This window comes from Propithecus coquereli, unplaced genomic scaffold (genome assembly GCF_000956105.1).
Source record: "Propithecus coquereli isolate 6110/MARCELLA unplaced genomic scaffold, Pcoq_1.0 Scaffold65, whole genome shotgun sequence".
Classification (NCBI taxonomy): Eukaryota; Metazoa; Chordata; class Mammalia; order Primates; family Indriidae; genus Propithecus; species Propithecus coquereli.
Window position 1 is genome coordinate 2,231,156 of NW_012152507.1, and position 15,363 is coordinate 2,246,518.

General features: G+C 40.7%; 1 protein-coding gene across 1 annotated transcript in view; it reads left to right on the forward strand.

Moving 5' to 3' along the window:
- The window catches only part of ARHGAP10 (Rho GTPase activating protein 10), a 285,825-nt gene that overhangs the window by 66,640 nt on the left and 203,822 nt on the right, over window positions 1-15,363 (forward strand). Inside the window, exons 2-3 of the mRNA XM_012660012.1 lie at window positions 8,476-8,571; window positions 8,645-8,706. Coding sequence (XP_012515466.1) covers window positions 8,476-8,571; window positions 8,645-8,706 — 158 coding nt within the window. The remainder of the gene's footprint in view (window positions 1-8,475; window positions 8,572-8,644; window positions 8,707-15,363) is intronic.

The window sequence follows — 15,363 nt, forward strand, 5'->3', positions numbered from 1 at the left end:
CCCAGCAAGTCATTGGCCATTTCTTGGGGTGTTTCTTCCAGCTCTTGTGATCCTGGCCTACCTGGGGGCACAAAAGAGGAGGTTTTAACCCTTTTAACCCTTTTTAGTCTTTTTTTTTTTTACTTAAAAATTATTTTAAAGGAAATATTGTAGAATTTGAGAGAAATGAGTTACACAGTACCTCTTGGCTTTGGCTGGGAACTAAGTTTCTCTTTTGTGCCATGAAATGGTGATACTCCAATGGCAGAAGAAACTCCTATTCATCAACATTTAGATCCGTGACATTTAGATCCCTGCTAATATTGACTTTGGGCCCAAAGTATATGCTGCGGTTAGCAAGGTAACTTGTCTTGACATTACCCCCGCATGTGGGTTTGGTTTTCTTTTTGTCTCTCCTTTCTTAGGACATTTTTGAAACCACGTTGTTTGCCAAGTTACTATATTCGGTACTAAGATGTTTGAACAATACTATGTTTTGTCATTGAGCTTAACATGCATGATCTTTAAAAACGATACTTGCAAATAGCATTCTTATCTGTGTATGGTTTTTGACCCCAAGGTTAAAACTCCTTTTTAACCCTATTTTTCTACTAACAAAGACTCATGGTGTGTGAGTTTGCTAGGGCTGCCGAAGCAAAGTAGCATGGATTGAGTGGCCTAAACAACCGAAATTTATTGTCTCACAGTTCTGGAGGCTAGAGGTCCAAGATCAAGGTGTCAGCAGGGTTGATTCCTTCTGAGGACCGTGAGGGAAGGATCTGTTCTAGGCTTCTGTCCTTGGCTTATAGATGGCTGTCTTTTCCCTCTGTCCCTTCACAGTGTCTTCCCTCTAGACACATCTCTGGTCCAAGCTTCCCCTTTTTACAAGGATACAAGTTATATTGGAGTAGGACCCACCCTTATGACCTCATTTTAACCGATTACCTCTGTCAAGACCCTGTCTCCAAATAAGGACACATTCTGAGGTACTGGGGGTTAGGATTTCAACGTATGAATTTCGGGAAAACACAATTCAACCCATAATACAGGGGAACAAGAACACCCTGCTGATTATCACAGCACGTATAAACTGGGCTTTCGTGACATTAAAGCCAGGAAGCTTCAAGGGTGATTGTTACCCTTGGGGAAATTTTTGCATGTAGAGCCCACAATCATTAGTTTGAGACCTCTGAGTCTCACTAGTTGTTGACACAGTTTCCAGAAAATCTTGAAAGAATCCTCATCATCTCTCACACCTGGGTCAAGGCAGGACCTTCCTAACTTGTCACCTTGCTGCATTTGTTCACCCTCCTACTGTTCTCAAAGCAGCAGCCAGGACTGTGTTTCTGTGCTCACCTTTCAGTTCCACTATTTACCAGTTCTGTCATCTTGGGCAAGTTGGGTGACCTCTGTTCGTCTCAGTTTCTGCCTCTGTCAAGTGATCATAACAATAGTACCTGCTTCGTAGAGCTGCTGTGATAGTTAACAGAATCAATAAATGCAAAGTGAATGGTAGAGTACCTGACATTGTAAGATCTGGTAGGCAGGATAATGGCCCTACAATGTGTCCCATCCTGATCCCTGGAACCTGTGATGTTATTTTACATGGCAAAAGAGACTTTTAGATGTGATTAAATTAAGGACCTTGAGATAGAGAGATTGTCCTAGATTATGTGTGGGCCCAGTGTAATCACAGTGGTCCTTAAAAAGAGTCAGAGAAAGAGAGGTGATGACAGAAGCAGAGGCCAGTGATGCGATGGGTGACGGCGCCGAGAACCAAGGACTGTGGGCAGCCTCATGAAGGTGGAAAACACCAGGAAACGGGTTCTTCCCTAGAGCTTCCAGAAAGAACACAACCCTGCCAACACCTTGATTTTAGCCCCGTGAGACCCATTTTAGACTTGTGACCACCAAGAAATGTAAGATAATAGATTTGTTTTAAGCTACTACATTTTTGATAGTTTTTAACTGTGGCAATAGCAAATAATACATTAATGTTATAGTTGTTTTACCTGTTTTTTCTGTTCCTACTGTAAATAAGATTTTCTTTGAACAAGGGAATCTGTGTCCAAAGACAGTTGGAAAACCAGTGGGCTAGGTGATCACCAGCATTCTCTTCTCCTCTAATAGGGTATTGTGGTAGGAGCTCCCTTTGTGAACGGTACCCAGCCCCAGTAATTTATCTGTGTTTGCCTAATATATACAGTCAGTTGCAGTCTGGAGTATGGTTTAATGAAGGTTGGGTGGTGGTCTTCAATGTGGCCTTGCCTGTGGATTCTCCAGTCCCCAGATCACTCCCTTCTGAAGGGTTCTTCATGTTAAACGGCTATTTTGGTAAACACTATATGGTTGTCTGTGACGTGCCATGTTGGGTTTTGAGCCCTGCACTCCAGTTTTATGGATTTGTTTTGGGGAATATGCACTTTGTGGGCTTGGCTTATTTTCCTTTTATCCTATAAATTTGTCACTTCAAATCAGTCAAGTGACTTTAGGTGTTATTTATTCTATGATTAAGAAGAACTCACTACATAGATACCCCAGGTGGACTGGACTTGGAGAGTTAGGGCCAGGAGTGTTTAACCCTAATAGTGCCAGAGACCGTGTTGGCACATAAACTGCTGTTAGAACGGCCTGCCATTTGGCCTTCAGGCCTGTAATAGCCCAGTAATGCATTCTGGGCTTACGAGATGTTTGTACCATTTTTAAAAGACCCACAAAATGAGTTATTTACTTTTTTTTTTGACTCTTAATGAGAAGCCATAATGCTCTTCTTGCATACAGGACCACTGCTGGTTTTGTAAATCTGGAAAACACGAAGTAAAATATGAAGCCAGTCGACAATCCTAGAGGAATTTCGGTTGACTTCCAAGTTACTTGGATTAACATCAGCATTATTTCCTTGGCATGAATCTGGCATGAAAGATATTAAATTCTTAGAGTCCAAATCCGGTTCCTCTTTAATAAAACATTGAAGAATTTTGGTGCATGTTTTTGATGTGCAGAGTGAGGGGCAGTTCACTTGGCAGACTTTTGCATGGTTGGTAATCTAGTTATTTGGGTTTCTACATGCAAAGGAATGTGAGCTTCTAGGTACAATTTACCTATTTAAAAAAGGACTTTGGAATCTAATATGATTTGTAAAGAATCCAGTATTTTTTCAAGCGTCCCCATTAGTGCTTTAGTTAGTAGAGTGGGAAGTTGTAGGAGATCGTAGTTACAACTTCATGACCAGGGCTGAGCCTGTACCTTCAGGGGCTGTATTGCACCCACAGTGCTGCCTAGAAGTACCGAAAGGTAGAGGACGCCAAACAGGCTTCCCATCCACCCTAGCCAAGTGCCTGTATTTGTCTAATATTTCATGGGCTTAACTAAAATTGTTAATAAGTAAGTGGCTCTGCTATGAAAAGTAATTTTCTCATCTGTAGAATTATCAAGGGCAAGCAGTGGCAATCTGGGCCCGAGTCTGGAGTCTCTCTGAACCTGAATTTAAACTGTGGTTGGATCTCTCCATGTGGTATATCCTCCATCTCAAACTCAGCAGGTCTCAAATATAGCTCCTCATCTCTCAAACTGCTCCAAACCCTGGGAAGAATTTTATCACCAACATTTTCTCTTGCATTTGTCTGCAGATCAAGGAACTAAAAATTTCAAGTCTGGAAGACCATGAAGTGGCAAGTTCATTTGAAGGGTGCAAATCACATTAATTCTTTTAAGTTAGCTATGCTTTTTATGCACACTCTGGCTTGATGTTATCCACCAATATATACCAACCTTGAAGGTGTTTCAAGAGCAGTGTTAATTTACAATATTCAGGAATCGGTAGGCAGGAGGCACACATACACAAATTTTCCATTTAGTTAGAATTCTTCATTAGAGCCATCCAGAAAGCCTGATGGTTTCATACCAGTTGAGATCTGGGCAGAGGACCTGGGAATAATGTGGAATCTCTTAAAAGTCAGAATGGTTCAATGGAAAGGACATTCATCGGAGTTGAACCTTTGCCTCCAGGACTTATTATCAGCAGTCTAAAGAGGTCTGTGACCTCGATCAAGTCATTAATCCACCTCTGATCCTATTTACTTTTTTTTTTTTTTTTAACAAATGGGGTGACACCAGCACCTACCCTGCAGTCTTATTATAAAGAGTGAACGAAGTTTAAGTCGATTAGCATAGAGTAGGCGAGTTGGTGATAGTAGAGGTTGGTTTCCTTCAGTGCCCCCCACCTGATCTCAGTAGAGGAGTGTTGCTGGCCTTGGTAAGTAGTCCATTGGAAACTGTTTGAGTTTAATGTGCAATGATACTGGAAAGAAAATACATTTAATGGACTGTATTAAATTTAGTATACTGTCTTATGATTTTGTATTATGTTTGGAAAGGCAGAAGGTATCTATAGAAGTATGAACTACATGGGAGAATAAAATGTGCTAACTAGTGGAAGGGCATTTAAATTTGTAATTATTGCAAGGAATGGAATTTGACATCAAATTTTTAAACAGTAAAAATTTTACACAATAAACTCTAGTAACGCCAGAAGAAGATCAATAGGGGAAAATGAGTGAAGGAAAATGCTTATATTTTAAAATGAGAAATGATGTGACTATAATACTTAGCGCTGGGGTAAAGCATGCTATTTCCATAGGAAGAAATGCATCAGAGTAGCAATGCAAATGAACCACATTTAATCTGCCATTATAAACATTTTCAACTAATGAAATCAGGGATTATAAAATAAATGTTGGAAAACTGGTGCACTTAAGTTTTAACTTCACTGAGAGCATCTTTTCCTGACCGTATGAAACACCGTCTTTTAAATATCCTTTAGCTTTTGGTCTGGCAATTTTGGATAAAATATTCTAAGGAAAAAGCTCCAAAGGGGGAAAATATAGTTTATACAAATATATTTATGATAGTATACATAAACATATATAATGTTTGTATATAAGTAAATATAAACATGTTTTATATATATATGATCATACACATATACACAAGACCAGCTTACAGGCCCTTGTTGAAATTCGGCAAAGCAAACATTAGCAAAATGGAATAAAATATAGTTATTAAAGATGATAAGCCCACAGACTATCAATATTTGGAAATAGGTATATGAAATAAATTTAAAGAAAACCATTCTGTTGTATCTAATTTACAGCTGGGGCCCCTGTTCTAGGGATATAGTGAAGCGACAAGACTGTCTGTTGCTGCTTCAGGGAGAAGAAACTCCAGAGTGGGAAGATAGATAGCAATGAGTACAAATTGACTAAATAAGGTAGTTTCAGGTAATAAGTGCTATGAAGAAAATTAAATGGCATTACAAGGAGAGGGCTTTGGTGCAGAGGGGTGGCGACATCCTAGGGAGGCTGGGAGAGGAGGAGGCCCCCTGAGCCGGGATCGTGTTGAGGGGTGGGAGGCTGAAGGTGTGGGCTCCAGGAGCAGCAAGTTAAGGGATCTCAGACTGGAGCGAGTTTGGCGTGTGTGAACCAAGAGCGGGCCAGTGCGGCTAGCTCTTAGAGAGTAATCGATTGTATGTTTGCCTGGATTACAATAGAAACCAAGTTATCTTAGAATGGCTTTAATAGCTAGGCTAAGATTTTTCTTAATTGTGCAATTATAGGAAAACAAGTATATGAAACAAATGTGCATCTTAAGAATAATAAGGCAAATATCCACAGACCCACCGCTAGTTTATGAAATAAAAGACCCTTAATCCTCTTGTAGCTTTCTGAGTGCATCACCTTCCCTTGCCCCCAGGGGTGAACATTGTATAACTTTTGAGATGATTCACTTCCTTTGCTGTGATTTCGTGACCTATATATGTAATCTAAACAAATACTTTAGCTTGTTTTGAACTTTACATAAAAGAACCATACTGTGTGTATTCTTTTGTGACTTGCGTCTTTCTCTTCAAATTGTGAATTTCATCTGTCTTGATGTGTGAATTTGTAGTTATTTTAACTGTATAGCATATGACTGTACTATAATTTACTCACTTATTCTACTGCTGATATCTCCCTCACCGTCTTGGCCCAGAATTTGGCTATTACTATGATCAGTTCTGCTGTGGATTTTCTGGTACACATCTGCAAGTGCCCATGTGCAAGAGTTTATCTTGGGAATTTACCTAGGAGGAAAAGTTTTGGGTTGTAGTGATATCATCAAGTTTATTAGAAAATGCCAAACTATGTAAAAAGTAATTATTACCAGTTTTTACTCTCACTAGCAGTGTAAGGAGATTTGTTCCTCCACAAATACAGTCACACCATTACGTGGAGTTGCCAGACTTACTAATTTTTGCCAGTTGGGTCAGTATATTTGTATTGAGATATCTTGAGGTTTTAATTTTCACTTTTATGATCACCGGTGAGTTTAAGCACCTTTTCAAGTGGTTATAGGCTACTTGGGTTTCCTTCACTTCCTTTTGCCTATGCAATTGTTTTGTTCAATTTTTTTATTGGAGTTTCTGCCTCATTTTATTGATTTGTAGCAGTCATTTATACCTTCTGGATGTGCACTTGTCTTCACTCTTATGTATTTACAATTTTAACATAAATTTTATTCATCTTTCTCTAGTGTTATCCATTTAATCACCCCAAAAGCTAGTGGCTAGAACAGCAGCTATTTATGTATTTCAGTGTGTGCTCTGCTCGCTGGGCTGGTGGTCCCCTCTGGGCTGCCTCGTGCATGTGTAGGAAGCTCTGCTTCTGCAGGCTGCTGGGTGACTAGGGGGCCACTGTGCCGCAAGCCTTTCGTCAGCTCGCAGTGGAACCCGGGCTTGTTCACATGGAGGACAGAGGGCTCCGGGAAAGTGGAGCAGAGGTGTGCAAAATTCCTTGTGGTGGAGGCTCTGGGTGGGCGGTGTCGCTTTCCCCATGTTCTGTCAGCCACAAGACCAGCCTAAGATTCAAGGGGTGGGAAAATAGAGCAGCTATCCACGGGCGGAGTCACATGGCACAGAGGTGTGCCTTCAAGGAGGGATGGCGCCTGCGCTCCATCCTGCTTTACCTTAGGCTTTGTGCTTTTCTTCCGTATTCCAAGGGCGAGAAATTACAACCCTCTAAGATCTTCTAAAAGTTTTACAGTTTTGCCTTTCATATATAGGTCTTAAAGTGTTTGGTTCTTTTTTTTTTTTTTAACTTTAAAAAGAAAAAGTTTGAGAACAGCAAGATAAACATGAATTAGATAGAGGAAAAATGAAATTTCAAAACCCATGACAGTGGGGAATGTTTTGGTTAAAAAACATAAAAAACCAGATAGCATTTTCTAAAGTAAAAATAAGAATTTTTTGCTTTTATGCCTTATTAGCTATAATACAATTAATAAGATAAGAGAAAATTGCTCCTGCTTTATCTCACCCTCTTATTAAAAATGCCCAGTTTGCACATTGCTTCACTTTCTTGTCCACATTTATTTATTGCATGTGAGTATTCTGATCAGCAGTTACGGATTGCATTTTACGTTTTTCAACTTTGCAATTTGCTTGATGTGAAATTTTATTTTAACATACTATGACTCTGTCAGTCTTCATCGTGCTGAGACAGGAGCTGTGTGGAGAGCAGGAGACAGTGAACAGCTTCTCAGAAAATGCTTTAAACCTGAGGCAGGATTGTGCACTGGTCTGAGCGTGGGCTTTCAACCAGTGACTCTGGAATAAAATCAAGCCTTTACTGTTGTCCTTTGTAGCTGTGCAGCCTTAAGCAAATCACTGAACATCTCTGAGCTTTACCTTCCTTGTTTGTAAAATGGGATAATAATCTTTATTTTATATGTCTCTTGAATATTGAATGAAATAAAATATATCACCTAGCATGGTACATGGCCAATAAAATGAATGTTAGCCTATTTTAGAAGCAGAGTTTTCTACTATTCTGTCTCCACTTAAGATGAGGACCTCTGTAGGTATTTTGCAGAATTAATTCTACCATTTCATTTTGGCCTTCGGTTATCTCCGTGATCCTGTTTTCTGTGAACATTATTTTTGAATCTCCAGGGTTTCTCTGCCTGGAGTGGTTATTTGGCAGTCAATTAAGACCACCTGGTTGGCCGACCCTGAGCTTTTGAGAGCCTTACGTTTGAAACCATGGCAGGCAGCCAGAGCTGATCAAGCCTTGAGCGATGCCATCAGGTGTGTGCGTTCCTAATCGCAGCCTGAACCTTAGGCAAGTTCTGACCTGAGTGAGCAGAAAGAGGGAAAGTGCTTTAGGCAACAAAGTGAAATAATCAGACTGAGGAAGAAGACGACGGGGGAGGGAACTAACATTTCTCTAGCACCGGTTCTGTGCCACGATATAGACTAGAAGACAGAGGCTACCCAGAGAGTGTGCCAGGTTGAGGATGGTGGGCATCTTGCAAAGGAGTTGGGTGGTGCCCAACTCCTTTTGTTCTCACAGATTGAGTGGAGGAGAGCTTTATAGCTCTACGGAGTGTGGGAGGAATGAATTTCTTCTATGCCTTGACTTAAAACAAGGACCCAAGTAATCATTATACCTTTCTTTCTAGGTCTTTCAGCAGCCCAGAGGAAGTTTGCTCATTCACTCAGAGACTTTAAATTCGAGTTTATCGGCGATGCAGAAACTGATGATGAACGTTGCATAGGTAATTAAAGATGAGTTTTTGGTTTGTTTTGCTTTGCTTTGGCCACCCAATAATCATTCCTTTCTCCTTACAGATGCCTCCTTACGTGAATTTTCAAATTTTTTGAAGAATCTGGAAGAACAGAGAGAAATCATGGTGAGTTGAGAGGGATGTAAATCAGTAAATCACATTTCAAAGGGTGAGAAGTCTGGATGTAGAAGCTGGTTCTGGTGGAAGTTTTGATGTGTTTATCTGTGAATGCGTTAGTGCACTGTAGTGGAAAGAGGTTTCAGGAGCCCTGATTTCTAGTTCCATGAGTGTGCTGACCTCGGTCAGATCTTGGACAGGTTGCTGGACCTCTGGATGAACCTCGTGTTTCTTCACCTGTGTGATGGAGGGCTGGACTACATCAGTGATTTCTAGCTTTTCGTTAGCAGCAGAGCATTTTCATTTAAATGAAATCAGAGTTGTAATGTATCAAGGAGATAAAAGCAGAAAAGCTTATGTAGATGCAGAGGGACAGCAGGGCAATGTTAGCACCTGACTAGGACCCCTGTAGATTTCTAGACTGTGTGGAGAGGGAGAGAGCTCGGGCCTGGAAGTCTTTGAGATCCCACTTTGCATTGACATTCATGATCATACCAAGAATAGGAAAAGCTAACCTTCAGTGGGTGCTCTCCGTGTTCCCGGTGCTATGCTGAGTGCCTTGAGTGGGTGATCTGATTTAACAGATGCTCAGCAAAGAATTTTGGGGATATTGAATAGTATTTGCCTGCCTTTCTTAAAAAGCTTACATTTCCTTCCTTGTGATATTCTGTAATTGACCAAAGATTTACAGTAGAATTTCTACTGGTTTATGACACACTATTCTCACTGTTTTTTTTTTTTTTTTCAGTCTTTAAAAAAATTACACTTTTTTCCTATGTTCTTGAGAATGAGCACTACTTAGAATTATGTTAAAATGTAAGTGTTTTGAGTGGGTTCAAATGTGGTAGAAATGAGAATACTGAACATTAGAGCTAAGATAGTTAACCTGTACCTATTCCGTGCCGGGGTATAGACTGGAAGACAGAGACTACCCAGAGAATGTGCTAGGTTGAGGTTGGTGGACCTCTTGGCAAAGAAGTTGGGTTGTGCCTTCTCAAAATTGAGTGCAGAAAAGCTCTACAGCTCTACCAAGCATAGGAGGAATACATTTCTTCTGTGCCTTGACTTAAAACAAGAATCCAATTAATCATTATGCTTTTCTTTTGAAGTTTTCCTTTTTATAATACTTAGAAATAACAATACTGATCCTTGATAGCTAAGATAGTTAACCTTGACTATATGCCAGGGACTGCTCTAAGCTGTTACCTAACATTAAGTCATTTAATTCTCATGTCAACCTTATGAGGTAGTTATTGCTCCCCATTTTACAGATGAGGAAACTGAGGTACATTACCTTGCTCAAGATCACGTGGTAACTAAAAGGTAGAGCTTATGTGATAAGAAGTAGGCACCTTGAGCCCATCTTCCTTCCTCACTGCAGCCAGCTTCATAGACGTTACTGTCATCTGCCGGTTGGTGGTTTCTGCTGGATAGAGTTGTAGTAAGGGCAGAAGTAGGGAGAGGACACTGATTTTGATTTGAAAAGTGACAGAGACATAGGCCCTTTAAAGGCCCTAATATAATTTACACTGTTCTCTAAATTCTGAGATAATTTGTATATGTTGTAAATGACCATAGAGAGCATGTGAGGACACTCTGGTCCCGTGAAGTTTTTCTGGCACATGCTGACAGATTCAGCCATTTCCATGTGATCTTGCAGTCACTGATTTTTCAGCTGTTTAGGAAAGATTGGATATGCTAGTGGATAAAAATAGTGCCGTGACATCACACGAAGTGAGTGTGGGTGGAGATATGTGTTCTTAGTTTATGTTAATAATACCAGTTTTCTGTTCTTAACCCTCTTTACTGTTTGAGATGTGAAGATACAGAGGCAAACAAAGTCCCTGCCTTCACGGAGGTGACATTATAGGAAGGGGTGGTGACATATAAATAAACATATAATACATCGTCAGGCAGGGATAAGTGCTACAAAACAAAACAAAGAAGGATTAAGAGCCAGAAGTGAGGTGGAGTGTTGTTGTATCTCGAGTGGTGACTCGCTGAAGGCCTTTTCAACAGAGGACTCTATGTGGCATCATCCCAGTGTCTGAAGGAAGAGAGTTCTGGGCAGAGTGGCGCTGGCTTTTAGCTCTGCAGAAACACTGTGTGACCACCGTCTGTCTGCTTTAGGTTCCTTGAGATGAACTGATAAGGTCAAACACTGGAACGTGGGATCAGCTCCAGGCTGTGTGGTGTAGATGGCATGGTTCACAGAGCTGGTGTGGGCTGACCTGCTGACTTATCTTCAGCTGTGATAAGGTTGATAGGTTTCTGTCTTAGGTAGGAGGAGGGTGACAAGGTTAGGTTCCCAGTGCAGAGCAGAAGCGAGAATAGAATGGTGTCTATATAAGGCCGTGAACTTCAGAGAGGAGTGGCACTGTGTGTTACAACCCATCTGTGGGGACAGAAGCACCTGCTGGGTGGCGGGAAGCTATCCAAAGGCTGAGAGCAGTGGGGGGAGCAGCGACAATCAACCATAGAATTAACGGGATACCTCCTAATGCTTTCTTCCTTCTCAGTTTGGAAAATTTCAAATGTATAAAAGTCGAGAGAAAAATATAATGAACCTACATGTACTCAACACCCGGCTTTGCAAACAATCTTGCTGCTCCTTATGCCCCTCACTTCTCCCCCCATTATTTTGACAGAAAGCCCAGTATTATATCATTTCATCTATAAATACCTCTCGTACTTAAGAAATTTCCCGTGTGGTCCTGGAAGATACCTGGTAAAGGGCTGATTAAAATATGCTGTGTGTGATAACAAAGGTATAGAGCGTAGCTAACGTGGAGTGGGGAGTGCTGAGCCTGTGGTTGTCAGGAAAGACTTTATGGAGGAAAAAGTATTTGAGCTGGGAGTTTGCAGGGGTGAAGACACAGCTGGAGGGCCTTTATATAGTTTAGCAAGCTCATACCTCCTGAACACAGTCACAAGGAGATAAGGTCTTTAAGCAGCTAAAATGCATACCACTGCCTTCTGCGAATCCTTAAAAACTCTTGTTTTATTTAAAATTATTACAAACCAGTATGATGTTAAAAGCCACAGACTAAAAAAGGAATGCAAGATGACAGCTGTAAAATAGAGGTAGAAATATTCTAAAATTGGTTACAAAGATTTAAACAATCTTAGTGGTCTCTTAATCTTGAAAGGTAATTTAGTATTTTCTGCAGTCCTAAATTAAATAATGGTGCAGCATAATAATTGGATATTCATAATTAAGACTGAGTCATTAAAATGTTTATATATATATATGTTTTAGAAGGCAAAGACCAATGCCAAATATTTTAAAAAGCTCTCCATGTTTTAAATAAATATTAAATAGGACTTTGGGCTTTAGGGTATAAAGTCATCTATCTATCTGGAAGTTCAGCAATCTGGAATAAGTTCTTCCTTGTTGGTTGTGAGCCACCAGGTATATATGTTCATGTGCCTAATCTGTGTACCTAAATAGACTATACTTAGTTCAACAAATACTGTGTGCCTACTGCATGCCAAGCCCTGTGTCAAATATTATAAAGACATAGTTCCTACCCTTGAGTAGTTAGCTGCCCATTGGAGGAAATGGCCAAAAGCATGTAATTTCAGGATGCTTTGTGGTAATAAAGGGATTGAGGAATTTAGAGAAGGCATCTGGGAGAGGTGATTTCTGAGGGGAGTTGAAGGATCAGAGTTAGCCAACTAAGGAAAAATGGATTGAAGCTCTGGTTTCCTCCTTCAGGGGAAAAACTGTGTTGAATTTAGAAAAGGGGAAAGGATATGTTTGCATATTCCTTCCCTCTCCCCCAACCCACTGTCCAGCTCTGTCACTATTAAAACGAACTGTTAGAGAGGGAAGTAGAAAAATCACCAGTCTAAGAAAAGAAGTCAGTGTTTCCCTCCACACACACAAATCCAATTTCCATGAATGGATGTGCTGAGCCCTTTCAAAAGTCAATATTGTCTTTTTCAGAACAGTGTTTTCAGGCGAGTAGTTTTTACTGCTAATGTTGCCATCCTTAAGTGTGAAAGTGAGTAACTCAGATGGGGGCACGGGATAGGATACAGTTAGTGGCCAGAATTGTGGCGCTCACTTCTGTGTGTGTTCTCTGAGGAAAGTGCTCTGTGGCGTGTTGCCGCCAGAATTCCGGAGATGTTCTCTCTGGCATGGTAGGACATGTTGTACTTATCTGAGGTGGGCAGCTATCCAGGAATCTGAGGACTTTTAAAATAGTGCTGTGGTGTTTATGATGTTCTTTTAAAAGCCTTTCATATTGTATTCTCTATGCGTGTCCTTTTATCAGATCATTTAGATTTTGTTCCTAACCTAAAAAGGATTGCTCAGTTTCTGGATTCTGGCAAATCAGGGCAATTGCATGAGGCCCAGAGGTTCAGGAAAGCTGCAGGGAAAGGGGGTGGGGCAGGAGAGAGAAGGCGGAGCTTGCCAGACGGTGCCCCAAAGGTGCCTGCTGCCAAGCAGATGTGGGTGGGCGTCTTTTCCATCAGCTGCATCTCATTCCCCATTTGGGCAAGGTGGCCCTTTGCTTACATGGTCTCTTCAGGCTTTTGAGACCCTTTTCTCTTTTTTTCATGTTGTTTTTCTCTACCACAGATGTCACCCTTATGAAAACACTGTGCCAGGGAACACTTGCTGGGGGACGCGTCCTGAGCTTTTGCCCCCATAGAGAAGGTGGTGAGCTTCTGAGTGCTGAAGCCTTCTGTTGATAGTTCAGATGCTACACGTGAGACCCAGTGCCGGCTTTGCTGCCTTGCTTTCTCATCATCTTCCATTGTCTCAAATCTCCTCTGTTTCCTTTCGAATTTTTGTTCCAAACTATTATTTTTTTTCAAAAGTGTTTCACAATATTACTAATGTAATATATATTGGTTAAAATGAATTGAATCTATTTTGCCTTTTGGGAGAAAATTTCGTGATATTCTTTCTTTAGTGTGCCCTAGGGCAGTTGTTCTCAAGGGTCCCTGGTCCAGCAGCATCAGCATCACCTGGGAACAAGCTAGAAATGCAGATTCTCAGGTCCCACATCAGAGCTACTGAATGATAACCTCTGGGGTGGGTTCCGCCAGTTTGTATTTTAATAAACTCTCTGGTGATCCTGAAGTGTGCTAACGTCAGAACCACTGGCCTAACCTGCCTTAGAGCTAGATCTGTCTGAAAGTTGGATACACTGTAAATTGTTTTTTGATGACTTTGCGTCTGCCAGAAGGTTAAAATAGCCTTTAAAAGCCTAAGCTTTTACCTGTCATTTCCATAGCATTTGAGACTATGTTTAGTTTATTTTAACGGAATAGGTTTCTGCTGTTAGGAATTTTAATGTTACTTAATTCGTGCTTAATATTGCTTCTGAGTTGTGAGTTCCTGTAGGATAAGTACCTAAGGCATTAGATGACATTGGAAAGATGAAGCCCGTAGTTTTATCTTATTGACATGGCATATCAAACCTGTTTCAATCAGTCCTTTTACAGGTAAAGTGACATTTTTATATGGATTTCTGTTGGAAGGCACATACAGAATGGGGGGAAAATCCGTGTTGAACTTGTTCATGAAAATATTTCTCAGTTGGGTTTAATTAAAAGTTGTCAGTGACCTAATTCTAAGAAGACTTTTCCTCATCGGAACTGACGTTTACAAGTTGACAGCATTGCCTTTTCCTGTAATTCATCTTCTTTTTTCCTATAAACCCATTATAATTCAGTCATAGATGGATGTCATTGTAAAACCTGTTTTTCAGGAATGTGCCTTTTGAGAGGTTAATTTTTACTGACCCAGAATCCTGTAGAGACTACAGTCAGGACTAACTCAAAGTTTTAAAGTGAGTGAGGATTGTCGTGGGGAGAAGGCTGGGACTCCTTCCTGGACCCTTCTCCAAGGGAGGCCTCGCCCCATGACTCAGTGTCCTCCCTGTGGGTGAGTCACCATCATCTGTGGCCTCCCAGCCTCGACATCATCAGATTCTACTTCCCCATTGAAACTGATATTTCCTGTATTTCACACCCTTGGGGCCTATTCTCTACTTCTGAGGAATCAGCTGGCTCTGGGCTCTTCTCCCTCCCCCACCCATCCAAACACATAGCAAGGGACAGGAGAATGTACCAGGCCCATTCATTTAATTGTCTGATCCAGAGGAGTGATTTCATTATGGGGAATTTGTTTAGCTGAATCTACTATTTCACAAGGAAAATATCATGGGATGAGCCAGGGTACCTAAGATCATTCTTTAGATCCTGACATGAAAATCCTCAATGGTGTATAACCTTGGCTCTTAAAACAAAGAACTGAGAGAGAACTCAGGGACACTTACATTTGACCACTTCATTAAAAAAGAAAAATGAGGAAATTGGAGCTCATTGAGGTGGAGTGACTTGATCCTACATCACTAAGTTGGTGACACAGATGAAAATAGAATCTGGAAATTATTTTCCAGTATCCTATATAGACATTATTATACTTTGCTTTTATCTTTTTGTAATACTTAATATTTTTCCCTCCACCTTTGAACATGAGTGAAATGGATATGTATCTTATAGTTGCTGTTCACCAGGCAGGAGTCATGAAGAAACATGAATTTGGTTGTTATTTCTCTGTTTGGACAGCTGCAGCCCCTCAATATTTCAGTCAACAAACCACGTAAGGACCACTTCAGGAAGAAATAAGAATCTTGGTGGCTGTTC